Here is a 16945-nt window from a genome sequence, read left to right as displayed (position 1 = left end):
AGAGACTTTTGAATCACCCTGTATTTAGATCATGATTACACATCATGACTTTCAATTTCTCTCTCTTCCCAGAATGAAACTTGCAAATGTAAAGCATAAAGGTAGACTGATTAAAAATAGTTTTCTTTCGTACAAGACAATGGTTTATTTCAGTATTATGCTCTGTTGCGAAATAAATGAAACATACATAAGGAGTGAATGAAATTACAACGATTGCCAAAAGTAAAATTATTTGTAACGTCAAACATCTTAATTCTTTCTTGCCTAATGTACTCTGCACTCACACAGTCTGTCCTGCTGGAGAATTCTATCAATAATTCATCATTTTGATTCAGTCATGTATTAACTCAAAGAAATCTACCAAACATTATACAAAGACATGCATAATGTAATATCACGGTATTTGAATTCTTTTGTATCACATATGTATGGTCAATAGCTTGATACAATATGGAAAAAGCTGATTCCCTGAACTTTTTATTCATGTTTAATATTCTTCCCTGAAGTTACTCTACTAATTACAGAAATAATTTTATCGATTATGTTAGCAAATATGGCAAAAATGTACAAGGCAGGAATAAGAAATATTCTTTTACAATTTAATGGTGTTATGTGATGGAAATGTTTTCCATACTATGTTTGATGGTGTACAGTACAAAATGTTGGGGCCCATAGTTAACACATCTGACGATCTAGAACTTTTTGACTTAAGAATTATTGATGCAACAAACCACAGGAAAATTGGAAGTGCATAAAAGGATTGATCCAGTGTTGAAAAATTTTGTTAGTTTTCTCTAGAAAATTACAACTTCAAAACTACTTAAACTTTGTTTACCTATAAATTAATATAACAAACCATAATAGCAGAACAGTGTTAAAAAAAAAAAAAAAAGATAGGCGATTTCGTCTCTGTTGTTATCTTTACAGGCTCTAATTCCAGCACAGTGAAACCCCAATGTAATAAATATTTCTCGTTATAAACAGATACAGTGGTATTGTTCCATCAATTAGTGATTCTTAATTATGTATATTAAAAAATATATATACTGCATAAAAATTTACAACTTCCAGCACTACATCTTGAGTAAAATGATGCTGGGAACACGAAGCCTCCCTTGAGACCATTTCTACTGTCATAATTATACTTGGCATTGACAGGGGTGAACAGAGTAGCCGATATCAAAGTAGAATGCTGTCTGTATTCTGTGAATTTCAGATAACTTGACGAAATAATGCAGACATTTTATAGCCACAATTAATGAAAACCTTGAGTTTAAAATCACATATATATTCTTTAATATAATTAAATTATTGAGGTCTCACTGCAATCATGTTCTTACCTTCCACATCATTCATTATCAGCATATCACACAATATGCTTCACTGTCGGACCTGTAATAAGTATGAACTACTTTTACCCTTTAGGATTAGTATGGAAACGTTCACTGTGCACGAAATAACAGACAGTGTATTGTCTTTGCCATCAGCACAATGCCAACGACTTACTAATTCTGTTCATCACAAAAGTAAATTCCGTCCTATGTATTATGTTAGTTACAACTTCACATGGAATAAGTGGTCATTTTGGTACCCTGTGACGGTGCTGGAGGCAGATCGTCATCCGGTGCACCACATGATTTCTTCACATACTGTGGGTTCACCATAATATCTTCTTCCATGGACTGCATCTTACGATCCAGATCTGTGCAAACAGCCATCTGCAAAAGACAATAACAAACACCACTATTAACATCCAAGTCTACACAGTGTATTTAAAATTACAACTACTGAGTTACTGGATCAATTTTATTAGTTTCTCAATTGTCTATGAAATAGGGAATGGATTTTTAGGAAAATAAATATTTTTTTCTGCTTGTAAATAAATTACTGCAACTAAGAATAAAATTCAAAACAATAAGCCATAAGTTTATATATCAAATTCTGTTCTACATAAAAACACACATTTTTACAACTTTTTAATGTAAATACATATGTATGTACAGTGAAACCTCTTATTTACGGACATCAAAGGGACGTAACAATCTGTCCGAATCTGAGAGGTGTCCTTTATTGGGAGGGAGGCTCTCCAATCTAACAGTAAATTTATAATATGCATTATGTATCCCTTCACGCTTTAAATGAAATGTATTACTGTAATTTAATTCTAAATACAGTCTACTGTATTACAGTAAATTCTTTGCAACTTTGAACTACAGTAGATAAGACCGAAAAAGGAAAATACAGTACTGTGCCATGCAATTTTATTCTAGGTCTACAGTTATGCAGTAGGCCTACTGTTTAAATTCTTGTTTATTGTTAGTAACTTACAGTTTTCAAATTAACCTTTACGTTCAGGTGCAATGTCTGTCGAAACAGAACAACTGATTGAAGTGAAGAGAATAATCCTATTAACCCTATCATGTGTTGTTGAATACAATTTCACGATCGCGGAAACCTTGGACCCATCAGACAGATTAAATTTTATAAATTTGTTTATCCACCCGCTTCCAGCTAACAAGGGGTAGCCGGCTGGGCTAATGGTAGTCTACGAGACACTTATTGTCTTCTTTCATGTTAACGAATTTCTGTACAGTTCTCAAAACTAAATTTTCCATTTTTGTAACACATTAGGTCTTGAAATTCAAGTTCTGTCCGCAGTCAGGAGGTAAAGCAAGCTTTAGGACTGTGAAACAGCTGTCCATGTCCGTGTCTGAGAGTGTCCGTAAACGAGAGTTAAATTTATCATTATTTCTATATTATTTCAGTTGGGACATAAAAATTTGTCCATATATGAGGAGTGTCCGTATCTTGGGGGTGTCTGTAAGGAGAGGTTTTACTGTATATCCATTAATAATTTCGCTATAAATACATGTTTTTTTTCTTCAATTTTTAAAACTAAATTAAAAAAGTTAATTTTAAATATACATAAATGAAAGTGAACACAACGTGAATGTATTTCATAATGTATGATTGTGTGAGTCCCCTGCCTATTGCACCACACTCGTGAGCTTGACCTTGACTGCACGTGGCTAACTTTTCTGTGTGGAATCCCTTGTTGCATCGTGTGCAATATGTGTTGTCTTGATTAGCTGACGGAATCTACAGAAAGTGAGTGATAAGCCAAGCATTATTTCTCGTTTGCTGAGTTTAAAGGAAAAATTATAAGTAATGGGAAAGTTTTATACTGTAAAAAATGTGGAAAATATATAAAAATAGATCACTGATCTCAAGTCGCACAGCAATGAAGGTCAAGACTAGTGAAATTGTCAACGACATTCCTTTGCACGACTAACTTTTGTGATGCAGAGAGATATCATGCATAGTACCATGACAACGGATATCAACTGTGGAAAATTTGGAGGAAGTATTTCACTCATCAACGTCTCATCTTAATCGATAATAGTTTTTACTTTACACATAAAATTAGTGTGGTTAAGTAATACTAAATCAAAATATTTTTAAGTTTTTGATACATAATTTTCTAATTTTCATATGTACAAAATCAATATTTCAAAGTTTTTAGCACCTACAAATCCGTTCCCTAACATAATATAACAACATATTATACATGATTACCGCTTGTTCATGTATTTAATTTGTACTTCTTATATGCTAAATTTCCAGATAAATTAAAAAGTGTTATAATTGTCCCTATTTTCAAATCAGGAGATAAAAAATGCATGAACAATTACTGACCAATATCTTTACTCTCATGTATATCTAAACTCTTATAAAAATACATAAAAAGTCCTCTATTAAATTATTTGGACAAATATAACGTACTTTCTTCAAAGGAATTCGGTTTTCGAAATAAACTTGGCACAGATGATGCTATTTCATGTGTTACAAACAAAATCATATCTGAGTTAGACCGAGGGAATAAATATAAATCCACACCAGCTGACTACACTAAGGTTCACTGCATATCCAGGTTTCGAGCAGGCAACCTTACACATCCAGCTGGCATTCAAGGAATTATGGTGGAATGGAGAATGTTGATGGGATTAAACAGATGCCTAATATGTGGAAAACATGAAAACCCCAACTGCGACTTTGTCTGCCATAAGCTTCACTATGGAATGAAGAAACCCAGGCCTAACTGAGAGTCGAACCCAGCTGAAGGTTTGACCGCTCTCAATGCTTTGGCTTTATTGTCTGCACTCATGACGATTAGCTCTTGTACTTCCTTTCACCATACTGATATCAACAGTTTACAACAATGCAACGCAGTGAAAAGAGTAATAAAAAATAAAACGAAAAAAGTCTACATCCGCAGCAATCAGGAGAAAGGCCCATTTTGAAGATTTGGGAGCTTTATCTGCTCAATGTAATATTGTAAGTTAGCCTACTGTTTCAATACTTGGTGGGCTTGTCTTCTAGTCAACGTGTGCATCTCCTTTTCATGCAATAAAACCATTTTCAAAAGAATATGTAGATCGGTCTCTTTTCTACTGACCTACATTTTAATGGTCAAGGTATCAACAACTGTGCTTTACTGAAAAAATCCTTGTCTTTAACTTACCTCCTCCTCCAAGCGCCGCAACATAGCTGGACTATTATATTTCTCGGGATCATCATGGAAAATCACCATTCCATCTTTCTGGTTAATTGTTGCGAAGATTTCACCATCCTCAATCTACACAGAAACAATACAATTAAACCTCGTCAACTTATGCTGCCCATCATTTATAATTTACATATATGAAAAAAAGAAAGAAAGAAAGAAACTGAAAAGTATGGTGTAAACGAGAACTTGACAGGGCATATCTGGGTCAATTATCCACAAATCTGGTCCCTGTGAATAACACAAAGACAACTAATAACTATGCGAGAGTACATTAAGTTTGGTAAACGAGATCCTGTCAAGTAGGGAGCTACACAGATGTGAAGCAGAGGCTTTTGCACTGTAGAGATGGATTGCCTTAAATTACGTTGCTGTGCATCAAGGTAGAAATAGTTCAAAATACCACCATGATGGAGCAATGCTACAGCCAGATCAGGATGATGCCAGATATTAATGAATCCCCCCCCCCCCCCCCAAAGATGAAAGCAACAGGTAAGTAGTGAATCGCCTGAGAGGAAGCACAATCCACATCATGACGGAGAAGTGAACGGATAAAGATTCATGGGTCAACAGAAGGACCAGGCACCAGTTCACTAGCAGCAAGGAAGGAAGAAAAAAGGCGAAGAATACACCTAAGTAAAACATATCTTCTGAGGAATCTCCAACTTGTTAAGGAACTGGAGGAATTAAAGATTATTAACACAAAAACACAACTAAAAATACATCACAAAACTCCAATGGAAATAACTATGGAGAAGACATTAATGAAAATTCAAGACGAGAACAAAAGGAAGAGGAAGAAGAAAAAGAAAGATAAACATATCATAAAACTCAATGAAAATAATTATGGAGGACAGAAATTGTAAAGGCACTACAGGGAGTTAAAGATAAGGATAAAGAAGACAAAAAGCCAATTCAAATCACATGACAACACTACAATGAAAATTACTAGACTGAACAAACTTTGTGAAGGCACCAAGGGAAATTAAATATGACGAAGAAGAGAGAAAGAAATAAATCTCAATCAATAATTATGATTATGGATAACTGTCACTGCTCCTGACCAAAACAACTGAAAGTTATTTCATTCTAATTCTGAACTCGAGGCCTAATTGGATTTCACTACACTAAACTTTCCACAGGTTAATACTTTACTTTACTGCTGAGCTTCATATTCAGTTAAAAGCAGTGCAGTTTCTGTATTGAGCTTCAAATAACTTTTTAATCAAATTTGTTCATGTACAAATGCGAATCTTAATGGTGTACTCTGCTTTTATTCAAGAGCAATCAATAGAAAAGTAGAAAATGAAACTAGTTGCATTTAGTACTGACCATGTTAAGAATGTACTTTTCAGCATCTGAAGGACCAGACAGCTGTACTCTGCTGGCAACGTCAGACAACGACAACGTAAGGAACGTCTTGGTGAGGCGCTGGATGTTCTTCTTGTACAGAGATGCCAGAACTTGTTTCGCCAGGCCCATGTTATTTTCTCTGCACATTAATGATTACTATCACAGCCCAGCTTATCAACAAACATTACATTATTACCATGTTATTTATTTATTCACTTTAATTTTCCAGTTTACCTGTCAACATGTCTCCTACACCTCACAATAATTTAAACTTTACTGGATTCCATTCATTAAAAAACAAGAGGTGTCAATTTACTTGACTTATTATTAATTAATAATAAAATAATCCGTGGCACTACAGTCCACGAGGGGCCAAGACCAACCAGTCAGCTACTGGCCTCACAGCTACATGCCAAAGCAGAGGTGCACGATCATCCAACCAGAACTGAGGTATTGTGTGGTTAGCACGATCAGCCCCCCAGCCGTTATAGCTGGTTTGCGTAACCAGATTTTGCTACCTATCGTAGCTCCCCAAGTGCATCACGATGCTGGGTGGGCACTGGTCCCATACACTGGCCGAAATGTCATGAGAAAATTTCTTCCCTCATAAGGACTCGAACCAGCGCGCATTCCGTAACGCGAGTCCCAGGCAGGATGCCTTAGACCACGACGCCACGGCGCGGGACTATTATAGATTAGGGCAAAAAATTTAAGTAAAAACTGAAAACACATGACATTCAATATTCATAAATATTCTGCTATCGCAACAAAAGAATAGACTTCTGGCATTTCTAGTAAAACATGTGAAAGGTATAGGCCAGAGAAGGTATTGAAGCTTGTAGTATCTGCCCTGCCCTCATCTCAGTGGGGCAGACAGAAGAAAGTGTTCACAATATGACATCTGAACTAAGGATCTATGTGGCAACACCATCTTCGCTTTCACTTGCCTTATGGTGCCAGAAAGGCGAGTTTCTATTGGCTCGGCAAAATTATGTTTTAAAAGCACACCACACATTATTGTATGATGCCGACATGTTAAGCATGAGGCCGCGGTGATAATATATGTTTTTACTTTTTTTGTATCATTCGTTAATACTTACACTAATTTTTATTATTTTCAATTTCTACTTGTATGTTCAGTTGTTTTTTATCATATTCATTTTGTCATACATTATAATATTAATGTATAATTTGACTTGTAGTTGCATTGCATTTCTGGTGGTGTGGAAGAGAAGGCCTGAGGGTCTTGACTCCACTAGAGTAAATAAATAAATAAATTGTTTGTTCTACTTCTCAATTGTCTCTTTCTTTAGTTCTGTTTTAATATACGAAATCAGTCATGACATTAAAAGCATAAAACAACAGACCAAAAGAGTTTGTATTGGAATTACTTCTATAATTTCAGAATTCAAGTAAAAGGTGTTTACTATGTTGAGATGCTCAATACCTTCTCTGTTAAAAGGAAATGTAACCAAGCATTGCTTTACCTCGTGAATGTATCTTGACATTTATTGATTACAGAGCGCAATTCATCTGGATTGTTAGATGAATAGGCTGTTGCTAGGTCGTGGTAGGGCTGACTTAATGGTTTGATAAATCGACCAACCACTTGTGACGTATACTTCGGAATGTTCTGGATCTGTAATTAAGAAAGTTGTTATGTACATCTCTTTATATGAAGAAAAGTTTAAGTTTCAGTTTTAATGGTAACCCCTTACCTTTCCATGCAGTATCAAAGAAACTAGAATATACTTCTTATAGGCCTCCAGCATGATGTGAGACACGGCCATGGCCGGCGTTGTGATAGCGACTTCAAAGAAGTACAGTGCCCTGTCGTAATTCTTCAGTGCTGCATAGATCATGCCTCCATAGTAGTAATACAGTAGGAAATGTTTGGCATCGAACTGTCCTCCCTACAACAATTAGCAGGCATTATAATCTTCCTACATTAAAATAATAGTAGGATAAATTAATTGACTGCAACAGTTTGTTCTCAAAAGGAATGTTCAAAGTTCCCAAAATTATAATACAGCATCCAAGTGTAGTGCTGAAAGGTACTTCTGCATGTATAACATATCATATATACTCGTCAGTTCAAGTTCGAACTTAGGGTTAAGATACAAATTAGATTTACGAGGGGGATCCAGGTAATAACGACCGTTCGCGCATACCCGCCACGCAGCTGACTCCCCTTCCTTGTTTGAAGGTCAACTGGCTTCCTTAACATGTGTTCTCATAATGTTGTGAGTACTGGTTGCAACAAGTCGCCATTGTGCATTTTGTGTTACTTCAAAATGAACGACGTGATTGATAATCCCACCGACTGTGAGGTGAGGAGTGTGATTCGATTTTTGAATGCCCGACATTTGAAACCTGCAGAAATTTACCGGCAATTGTAAGAAGTGTATGGTGATACTGTAATGAATGAAAGAAATGTGCGAAATGTTCAACAATGGGCGAACAAATGTCCACAATGAAACTCGACCCGGACGCCCATCACTCATCACAGAAGACTAAAGTGAACGACAGAATCTTGCAAGACAGGCGCACATCACTCGACGAATTGCATATTGCCTTTCCTGACATTTCTCGTTCTTTGCTTGGTGAAATTGTGTCGCAACATCTTGGCTACCACAAAATCTGTGCCCACCCGCACACTGCTGCTTCAACTCGAGAATTGCTGGATCAATTCGGTTGGGAAATCTTTGATCATCCGCCCTATAGTCTAGACCTTGCTCCTAGCGATTTTCACCTTTTCACTAAGCTGAAAGACTTTCTGGGTGGTACGCGTTTTGGAAGTGATGAAGAGTTGAAGAAGACAGTGAACACCTGACTTAATGAACTGGCGGCAGAGGAGTATAACACAGGAATTCTGAAGCTAGTGAACAGATACGACAAATGTTTAAATGTAGGTGGTGATTATGTAGAGAAGTAAAGGAAGCTTCAGTTATATAACAGACTTTGTTTTTTCAAATAAATATATTTTTTTTTTTATTATTACAACAAAACGGTCGTTATTTCCTGGATCCCCCTCGTACTTTAAATGTTATTTTAAGTAATTGTGTTTCATTTAATTTAGGATGCTCTTTGTTAATATTACTATACTACTGGTGCCAGCAGTGGTTATTATTTATTATTAATTGTGTTTATTATCAATTATTGAGTGTATTAGTTACCACTGCAACTGGATATTTACCCATTTGCAGTGTGAATAAATACATACATACAAATTATCCCTTGTAACAACAGAAAGTTGAAAATGAATTCTGAAATGAATAATTTTTCTCCTCAGCGGAGTAAATGAACACACTTATACTGGAGAGACTCGAGGTTTAAGCAATGTAATCTTCAACTTAAGATCATCAATGGCTATTTCTAACTTACAATTAATATAAGAAATTGTAAATACCTCTTGACTAATACTAGTGATGTCAGTATTGAGGAATTCCAGAGCTGGCTTAAAACATTTAGCAAGAAGACACAACTGACACAGATCTGCATGCACTGAAGTGAGCTGTGAGTCAAACAGCTGAATTTTGCGAATAGCTCGACGTATCAAGTCAATGCCTCGCAGCGGCACTTTCAAATCAGCCAGGCTGTGAGTCAACTGGTGGCACAATTCCGCATCTGGAAAATAAAGTAAACCTGTTACTATCTGGAACTCAATCATTCAGACGTCTTGTAATAGTCGAGAACTAAAAGATGATTTACACAACTTTTCCATTGCTGACGAAATAAAGAAAACACGTTTCAAAGGTTGAATCTACCTCAATTTTCAGGTGAAAAGAGGAAGACATTAGTTAAAAATGACAAATGCATCTACTGTCATGTTATCTATATTTTGTCAACACTGAACACAGTAAATAAATATACTAAATAAATAAAATAAATTCTGTGCTTTGAATAAACCTACCTTAAAACTCTTCTCAAACAAGCCCCATTTTTTCCTCTTGTAGATCAATATTTGAAAATTGATATTCAAGACAATAATTACATACTACAAAAAAATATTTTCTCAACAGTATTTGTAATTTTCTACATGGTCTTCTCAACGACACACGAAATTATGTCTCAATCAGATTTTTTTCTAATGTTGCACATGTTGATGTATGTGTCATTTGTGCTTTTGCCTATTTCATTGTTGAGATGAAAAATCCTATTCTGAGGTAGCAGTACCCATTAGTCGGATTCTGCTCATCCCATATGGTAGGATGTCGTTAGTAGCATGGACGAAGATGAAGGCAATAATGACGATGAAATGAGCCTGGGTCTGGCACTGAAAGTTATCCAGCATTTGTTCTTAATGGGTTGAGGGAAAACCACAGAAAAGACCTCAAAACAAGCAACTTGTCCCACTAGAATTCGATCCAGGCCTGCTAGTTTCGTAGTCCAAAGCCATGTACTATCACATATAACTGATGCAATGGCAGTTCTTTAAAAATATTCCGAAATAACTAAACAATGATTTCTGAACATTATTATGTATATTCAGAATGGATTAAATGTTATTTCCAACAACTCAATACATGAAAAGTAGATTATTATAAGATTTATAAGTAGAACGAAACTGCAAAAGTAGGCCTAAATGGAAGGTCATGGAATAAAATTTCAAAAGTTTCTGTGGGAAAAGTTATTTACAATGCATAAATCAGCAGCGGTTCTTCAGTTCGCTGTTGATGAACAATGCTTACTCCCCTTTCAAAATGTGAATGAAGGACGTCTAGAAACATTTTCCATATCACTTATGTACCTCAGAGATAATGTATGGCAAGTCCAAATTTTTCAATTTTGAAACTAGAGCACTACTGAATTCCCTAGGTAAGATCTATCTGAAGTCCGTAGTCTATTCTCTGTTAACCCAATCGCCTTGTCTGACGCTGTGATCGCAGGAAATTTACCACACTGAAAATCTTAATCAGAAGTGCAGACTTTCGGCATAGCCCCTGACAAATTCTGCATCAAAAATCTTGAGTAGTTATTGATTTATCAATTTTTTTACATCACACTGCAAACTGGACATTAAATCCGAGTGCAGGGACTTTAAATAACTTAAATGCGAGTCAATTAGGTTAAGTCCTAAGTATGACTAATTTCGGACTTAGGCCTAATGCTTTTCTTTTTTCAAAAGAATATAATCATATATTGTCCGACCATGGGATCTATGCCCCTTCAGCGCTGTCGTCGTTCTTGGAAAAGTTAGCGCCTCTAGTCACCCCATTCCACCCGTTTCTCTCCCACTACGTCAAACAGCAGGCCACGAAACTTGCCGAATAGGGATGTTGCCAAACTTCCATCAAACAGTGTCATGTCTCTTGAATATTGCTTCTAATACTGTAAGGTTAATTGTTACTTATTCATAATTTAATTTAAGTACAGTAGGTCTAATGACGCTGATTGACTTATGCAAAATGCTATTACTTGCTTAATATTATTTCTTTCACCACTCCGTGCTACAGTATTCATGTTGAGTTGACAACACTGAACTGCAAGTGCAAATAAACTGTCCCGCAAGAAGGCTCAAAATTGTGAGTAGTGGGGGAGAGAAAGGGAGAGGGATAGAAAAGAGAGAAATAGGAATGCAGGGAGAGAAATGAATTGCCGAGGCTGAGAAGGAATTAGGGTTCAGTTCGCATATCTTACGGGGCACAGATCCGATGGTCAGACTATACTAGGGCTATACTAGACAAGTCCCACAAAACTCTGTTTATTTCTCTGCATGTCTTATAAATCTTATTATTTTCAAGGTAGAATATGGTTCCACAATTCCAAAAAAAGAACAGGTTTGTAATTTTACCAGCTTTGAAAGAAAAACAAAACTGAAATTTGTTTTTTGCCTGTATCCTAAAGATGATGAAACAGACTCATCATGCAATACCTTTCAGGTACAGATTTAATATCAGACATTGTCCACACCTGTGGAGTAACATTTAGCGCATCTGGCCACGAAACCAGGTGGCCTGGGTTCGATTCCCGGTCAGGGCAAGTTACCTGGTTGAGGTTTTCCCTCAACCCAATATGAGCAAATGCTGGGTAACTTTCAGTGCTGGACCCCGGACTCATTTCACTGGCATTATCACCTTCATCTCATTCAGATGCTAAATAACCTAAGATGATAAAGAGTCGTAAAATAACCTACTTAAAAAAAAAAAGAAGACTATCCTGAAGAGCATAACACAAGTTATCGCATGCATAGTCAGAGGCATGCTACAAGTGGAAACCAGATACAGTAAAACCTCTGTTAACTGAAAACCAGTTTAACAAAACACATACATCATGTAACTGAATTTTTAAACAAAAAGTTAACACACTGACTGTCAGCGTGTTTTTATGTACTTTAGTCCTTAGAGTGAAACTTGGTGCTGGCGCATTACGTGTGTACCTGACAGAGGACACTGGTGCCCTTTGTGGCAGTTAGGTATAAAAGTTCCGCAGGGACAGGTCACCCGTCTTTATTTCGGTTAACAGAGGTTTTACTGTATGTAGTAATACTCACATGTGTCCGGTGCGAATCGCACTTGTTCTCCATTACATCCTGTAATGAATTCTTGGACTTGTGCGAATAAGAGTTCATGGTGGTCGGGCGTTGCCGCTGGTGCAGGAAGATTAAATTTAACACAGAGAACTGCAAGAACGCCTAGTGAGTGCTGCTGCAAATCCAACGTTTCCAAAACATTGTCTAAATGCTGACCATTCTTCATGAGCACTTCTGTCGATTTGCTCAGTAAATCACACAGCTCTCGGAAGTTGCCTTGAATACAAACAGCACACAGTCAATGAAGGATTGGCACAGCTTGATACAGCCAACAAAAGAGGAGAGCTCAATCTTAGAAACGATCTTGGGGAAAATCTTGAGAAAAAAAAAACAGGCAGATTTACATTTTGAATTTCCCTCCTCCCCTCCCCCCCAAACGATACGAAGTAGGCCTATGAAGAGAAAGTATTGTAATACTCCAAAAATAGATTTATAGATTTTCGAGGAAAAAGTATGTTCTCAGCACTCTGATACAGAAAATGTGGTTTGGGCCTGCCATCTGTCTGTACAGTGACTATTTCTCCAGATTTTGTTCATATTCTGCATCCACAAGTCAAATGTTGCACAAAGGAGAAGTAAGTCTTTATTTCAAATCAAAAAACAGATCGGCAATCAACTCAAAATTGGCTCTAGCGAATTTATTTATATTGTTACTTGAAGACAGAATGGAATGAGCTGAGCAACATGTTCCTAGATGCCCAAATTTTCAAGGAAATTAAATGTTATAATATATAGAATTATTTTTTCCATTTTATGTTTTGTCAAGAGTCTGCAAAAGTCCTAACAATGCTCCAGGCTAAGTTAGATACAGTTACATTATTAAAAGATTAGACTTTTTTGTCACAAACACACTGCTACACATGAGTAAGTTTTATATCATATTCTTATTGAATTTGTATTCCCAAGAAACTAGTGCAATTAATTAAAATGTGTCTCAGTGAAACGTTCAGCAGAGTCCGTACAGGTCAATTTCTGTCAGATGTATTTCCAATTCATTGGGGCTAAAGCAAGGACATGCATTATCACCTTTACTTTTTAACTCTGCTCTAGAGTATGCCATTAGGAAAGTCCAGGATAACAGAGAGGGTTTGGAATTGAACGGGTTACATCAGCTGCTTGTCTATGGGGATCACGTGAATATGTTAGGAGAAAATCCACAAACGATTAGGGAAACACGGGAACTTTACTTGAAGCAAGTAAAGAGATAGGTTTGGAAGTAAATCCCAAAAAGACAAAGTATACGATTATGTCTCGTGACCAGAATATTGCACGAAATGGAAATATAAAAATTGGAAATTTATCCTTTGAAGAGGTGGAAAAATTCAAATACCTGGGAGCAACAGTAACAAATATAAATGATACTCGGGAGGAAATTAAACACAGAATAAATATGGGAAATGCCTGTTATTATTCGGTTGGGAAGCTTTTATCATCCAGTCTGCTGTCAAAAAATCTCAAAGTTAGAATTTATAAAACAGTTATATTACCGGTTGTTCTTTATGGTTGTGAAACTTGGACTCTCACTTTGAGAGAGGAACATAGGTTAAGGGTGTTTGAGAATAAGGTGCTTAGGAAAATATTTGGGGCTAAGAGGGATGAAGTTACAGGAGAATGGAGAAAGTTACACAACACAGAACTGCACGCATTGTATTCTTCACCTGACATAATTAGGAACATTAAATCCAGACGTTTGAGATGGGCTGGGCATGTAGTACGTATGGGCGAATCCTGAAATGCATATAGTGTGTTAGTTGGGAGGCCGGAGGGAAAAAGACCTTTGGGGAGGCCGAGACGTAGATGGGAAGATAATATTAAAATGTATTTGAGGGAGGTGGGATATGATGGTAGAGGCTGGATTAATCTTGCTCAGGATAGGGACCAATGCCGGGCTTAACTTATGTGACAGTGGCGATGAACCTCTGGGTTCCTTAAAAGCCAGTAAGTAAGTATGCCAAGGTATATGTACTAGATAAATATTAGATGATGGTAAATGAGAAATAATTTCCAATTGAGAGCATATAATTTTAACAAACGTCGTCTAAGTTTAGACTTCAATAACTTTTTTCAGCGTAATTGTGGTTTAGGCAACTCTGGCACTGAGCCACTAAATTGTACCTTGTGACAAGAGTGTGAAAGGGAGATGACACATGAGAGAGAATTAGAAAAAAAAGGAAGATGAAAAGACAGTTCTGGAAGAGTTGATGCAAGTGAATTACTAACAAATTTTTCATATTATTTCTAGTTCTTTCATTTCTTCAAAGACAGCTGGCATTCTACTCCCTATAATCTTCCCCTTCTTCCCACGCGACTGGTTTGGGAGTTCAGGGATGGGGCTTAAGGTGGTTCATTCTCTCTAAAGTTTTACCGATATTGCTTCATATCTCCATTCTATGTAACTTGTGTAACAATATTACTGGAGTAGGCTACGTATTGACAATTAACATGCTCGACTGAACTTTCACTAGGCTAAACTGCATTCGCCTAAATGGCTAAAATAACACAGTTTCGTCATTTACAATGAAATAACGTTTTACTTAGTTTATCACTATTCTGATGCAGTGACATAACTTCAAAACAATGTTACCTTATTTTAAATACAGTACTTGCTTGCTGATTATGAACAGTACATCACAGTAAAAGGTGAAAATTTTGGTATCTCCCCACACTACACAATTCCTCGCTCTCATATCAGTTAAATAAACCCCTCAACTAATCTACTAACCTTGTCACATACCTCGGCTTAATGTCACTTAACTATGCCCCCATTAAGTCAGACATCGTGTATGGTGTGAGGTGATATCGAAGATTGACATAGTAAAATCCGCGTTATAAAATGTAAAAAGATCAGTTGCAACGTTAATATTAAGTGCTAGGAAAATTTCCAAATTAATGTGTGATAAATCTTTTTTGAATCTATAATTTTGAGGTTAGGCATAATTCCATGACTGACATATATAATGAGAAAATTACCTTGAGCCGAAAATGTTCTAACATTGTTCACGAACTGTTCCAATGCGGACGCCATTGCTTTTATAATTTAGCAAAATGATATCATAACTTTCCAAAGTCAATATATACACACAAGCCTTCCTTCACCCTCCACAACGTTTTACAGCAGCAACATTCACTGAACTACCGCAATCTGAATTAATTGAATCAACGAGGTTCAGTGTTGCCAACTCGATTCTTAAAAATCCGCTGTGAAGCCGTACAGAAACCGCTAAATTGTCAATGTAAAATTATATTATTTTGCAGCTGTGATTGCTAAAAATACCCGCTAAATCCCTATATCAGCAATACAAATTTTCATAAATTTTACCCGCTAAACTAACGCCGAAAAACGCTAGATCTAGCGGGAAAACCGCTGAATTGGCAACACTGACGAGGTTATAAGAGACACGGCCGACTTGATGCTTCTTCGTTTCTTTGTAAAGGAGAAGAGAAGCGAGCGTCAAGTCGGCCGTGTAAGAGATAATCTCTTTCCTGAGAGGAAACCAAGGATCATTATAACGGCAAAATTAAAGAAATATAATTAATATGTATACTTCTTTCAACAAAACCATAACAAAACAACCATTTCCCATGTGCGTTAAGCCCGATTCAGACGGTGCGTGTTTCTGTGATGGATTCCAAGGTGGCTGCGCGGATGGGTCGCCTGCGTGGTCATTTGCCGGAAGTAATACGCTCTGGTGGCTCTGTGGATGGCTAGCTTGCTGGATTTCGAGGGTAGGTTCCTTGCTATTTTTCGTGATGGTTTTCAGGCTGGAAACCAAAGATGATCATATATCACCACTGAAACCATGTCGCCATGTTAGTTGTTTTCCAACTAAATCTGTTTTTTCTATATTCTTTAGTTTCTAAGAAACAACAATTAAATATCGGACTTTAGCTGTTTTACACTTATGGCTTAATTACTTTATTACGACATTTACTACTGCTAATGTAGGACTTTAGTTGTTTTCCACTCACGGTTTAGTTTCTTTTTGATCATGAGTGTTGGCAACAGATGAAGCAGCAGATGATTTTCCAATTTGAACTGTGAAAAGAGCCAGCCCCGTGTGAACAACTACCATCACCGTAGGCAACACGGGAGCACTCAGGCTACCCATCCGCACAGCCACCTTGGAATCCATCACAGAAACACGCACCGTATGAACCAGGCTTTAGAAAGAGAGAAAGATACGCCTCAGGTGTGACAATAGTACGGAAGTTACACGTCACTTTTTTTTTTTCCAGCATTTCTCTACTGGAGTTGTGTATCCAGTTTATAATGTTGAGATCACTGCTACAGAGGACACAAATGAGCACGCCATGTTTTAATTTCATACCTATAGCCAACAAATGAAATTACAATTACCCTAACATTTGGATATTGACAATGTTGGCTACGGAAAAGATGAACTAGCCTTGTTGCCATAGCAACATATTGTTTACGCAATCGACTGTGCATGCGTTTGAAAATACATGCCCAAGGACTATTGTTGTAACTTTCTGAT

At 36.8% G+C, this 16945-nt stretch overlaps 1 protein-coding gene across 1 annotated transcript; it reads right to left on the bottom strand.

The window, feature by feature from the left end:
- Positions 1 to 120: 120 nt before the first annotated feature.
- On the bottom strand, positions 121 to 15615 carry CSN3 (COP9 signalosome subunit 3). Its single transcript, XM_069831794.1, has 8 exons — positions 15420 to 15615; positions 12411 to 12665; positions 9327 to 9544; positions 7636 to 7830; positions 7405 to 7556; positions 5897 to 6056; positions 4523 to 4636; positions 121 to 1718 (listed from the first exon to the last, which is right to left on the bottom strand). The coding sequence occupies exons 1-8, from the start codon at positions 15472 to 15474 to the stop codon at positions 1563 to 1565; spliced, it is 1305 nt and encodes a 434-aa protein (XP_069687895.1). The 5' UTR covers positions 15475 to 15615; the 3' UTR covers positions 121 to 1562.
- Positions 15616 to 16945: the final 1330 nt, after the last annotated feature.

This window comes from Periplaneta americana, chromosome 7, assembly GCF_040183065.1.
Source record: "Periplaneta americana isolate PAMFEO1 chromosome 7, P.americana_PAMFEO1_priV1, whole genome shotgun sequence".
Taxonomy (NCBI): domain Eukaryota; kingdom Metazoa; phylum Arthropoda; class Insecta; order Blattodea; family Blattidae; genus Periplaneta; species Periplaneta americana.
Note: the sequence above shows the minus strand (reverse complement) of the source record. Positions and strands in the feature narration are given on the sequence as shown.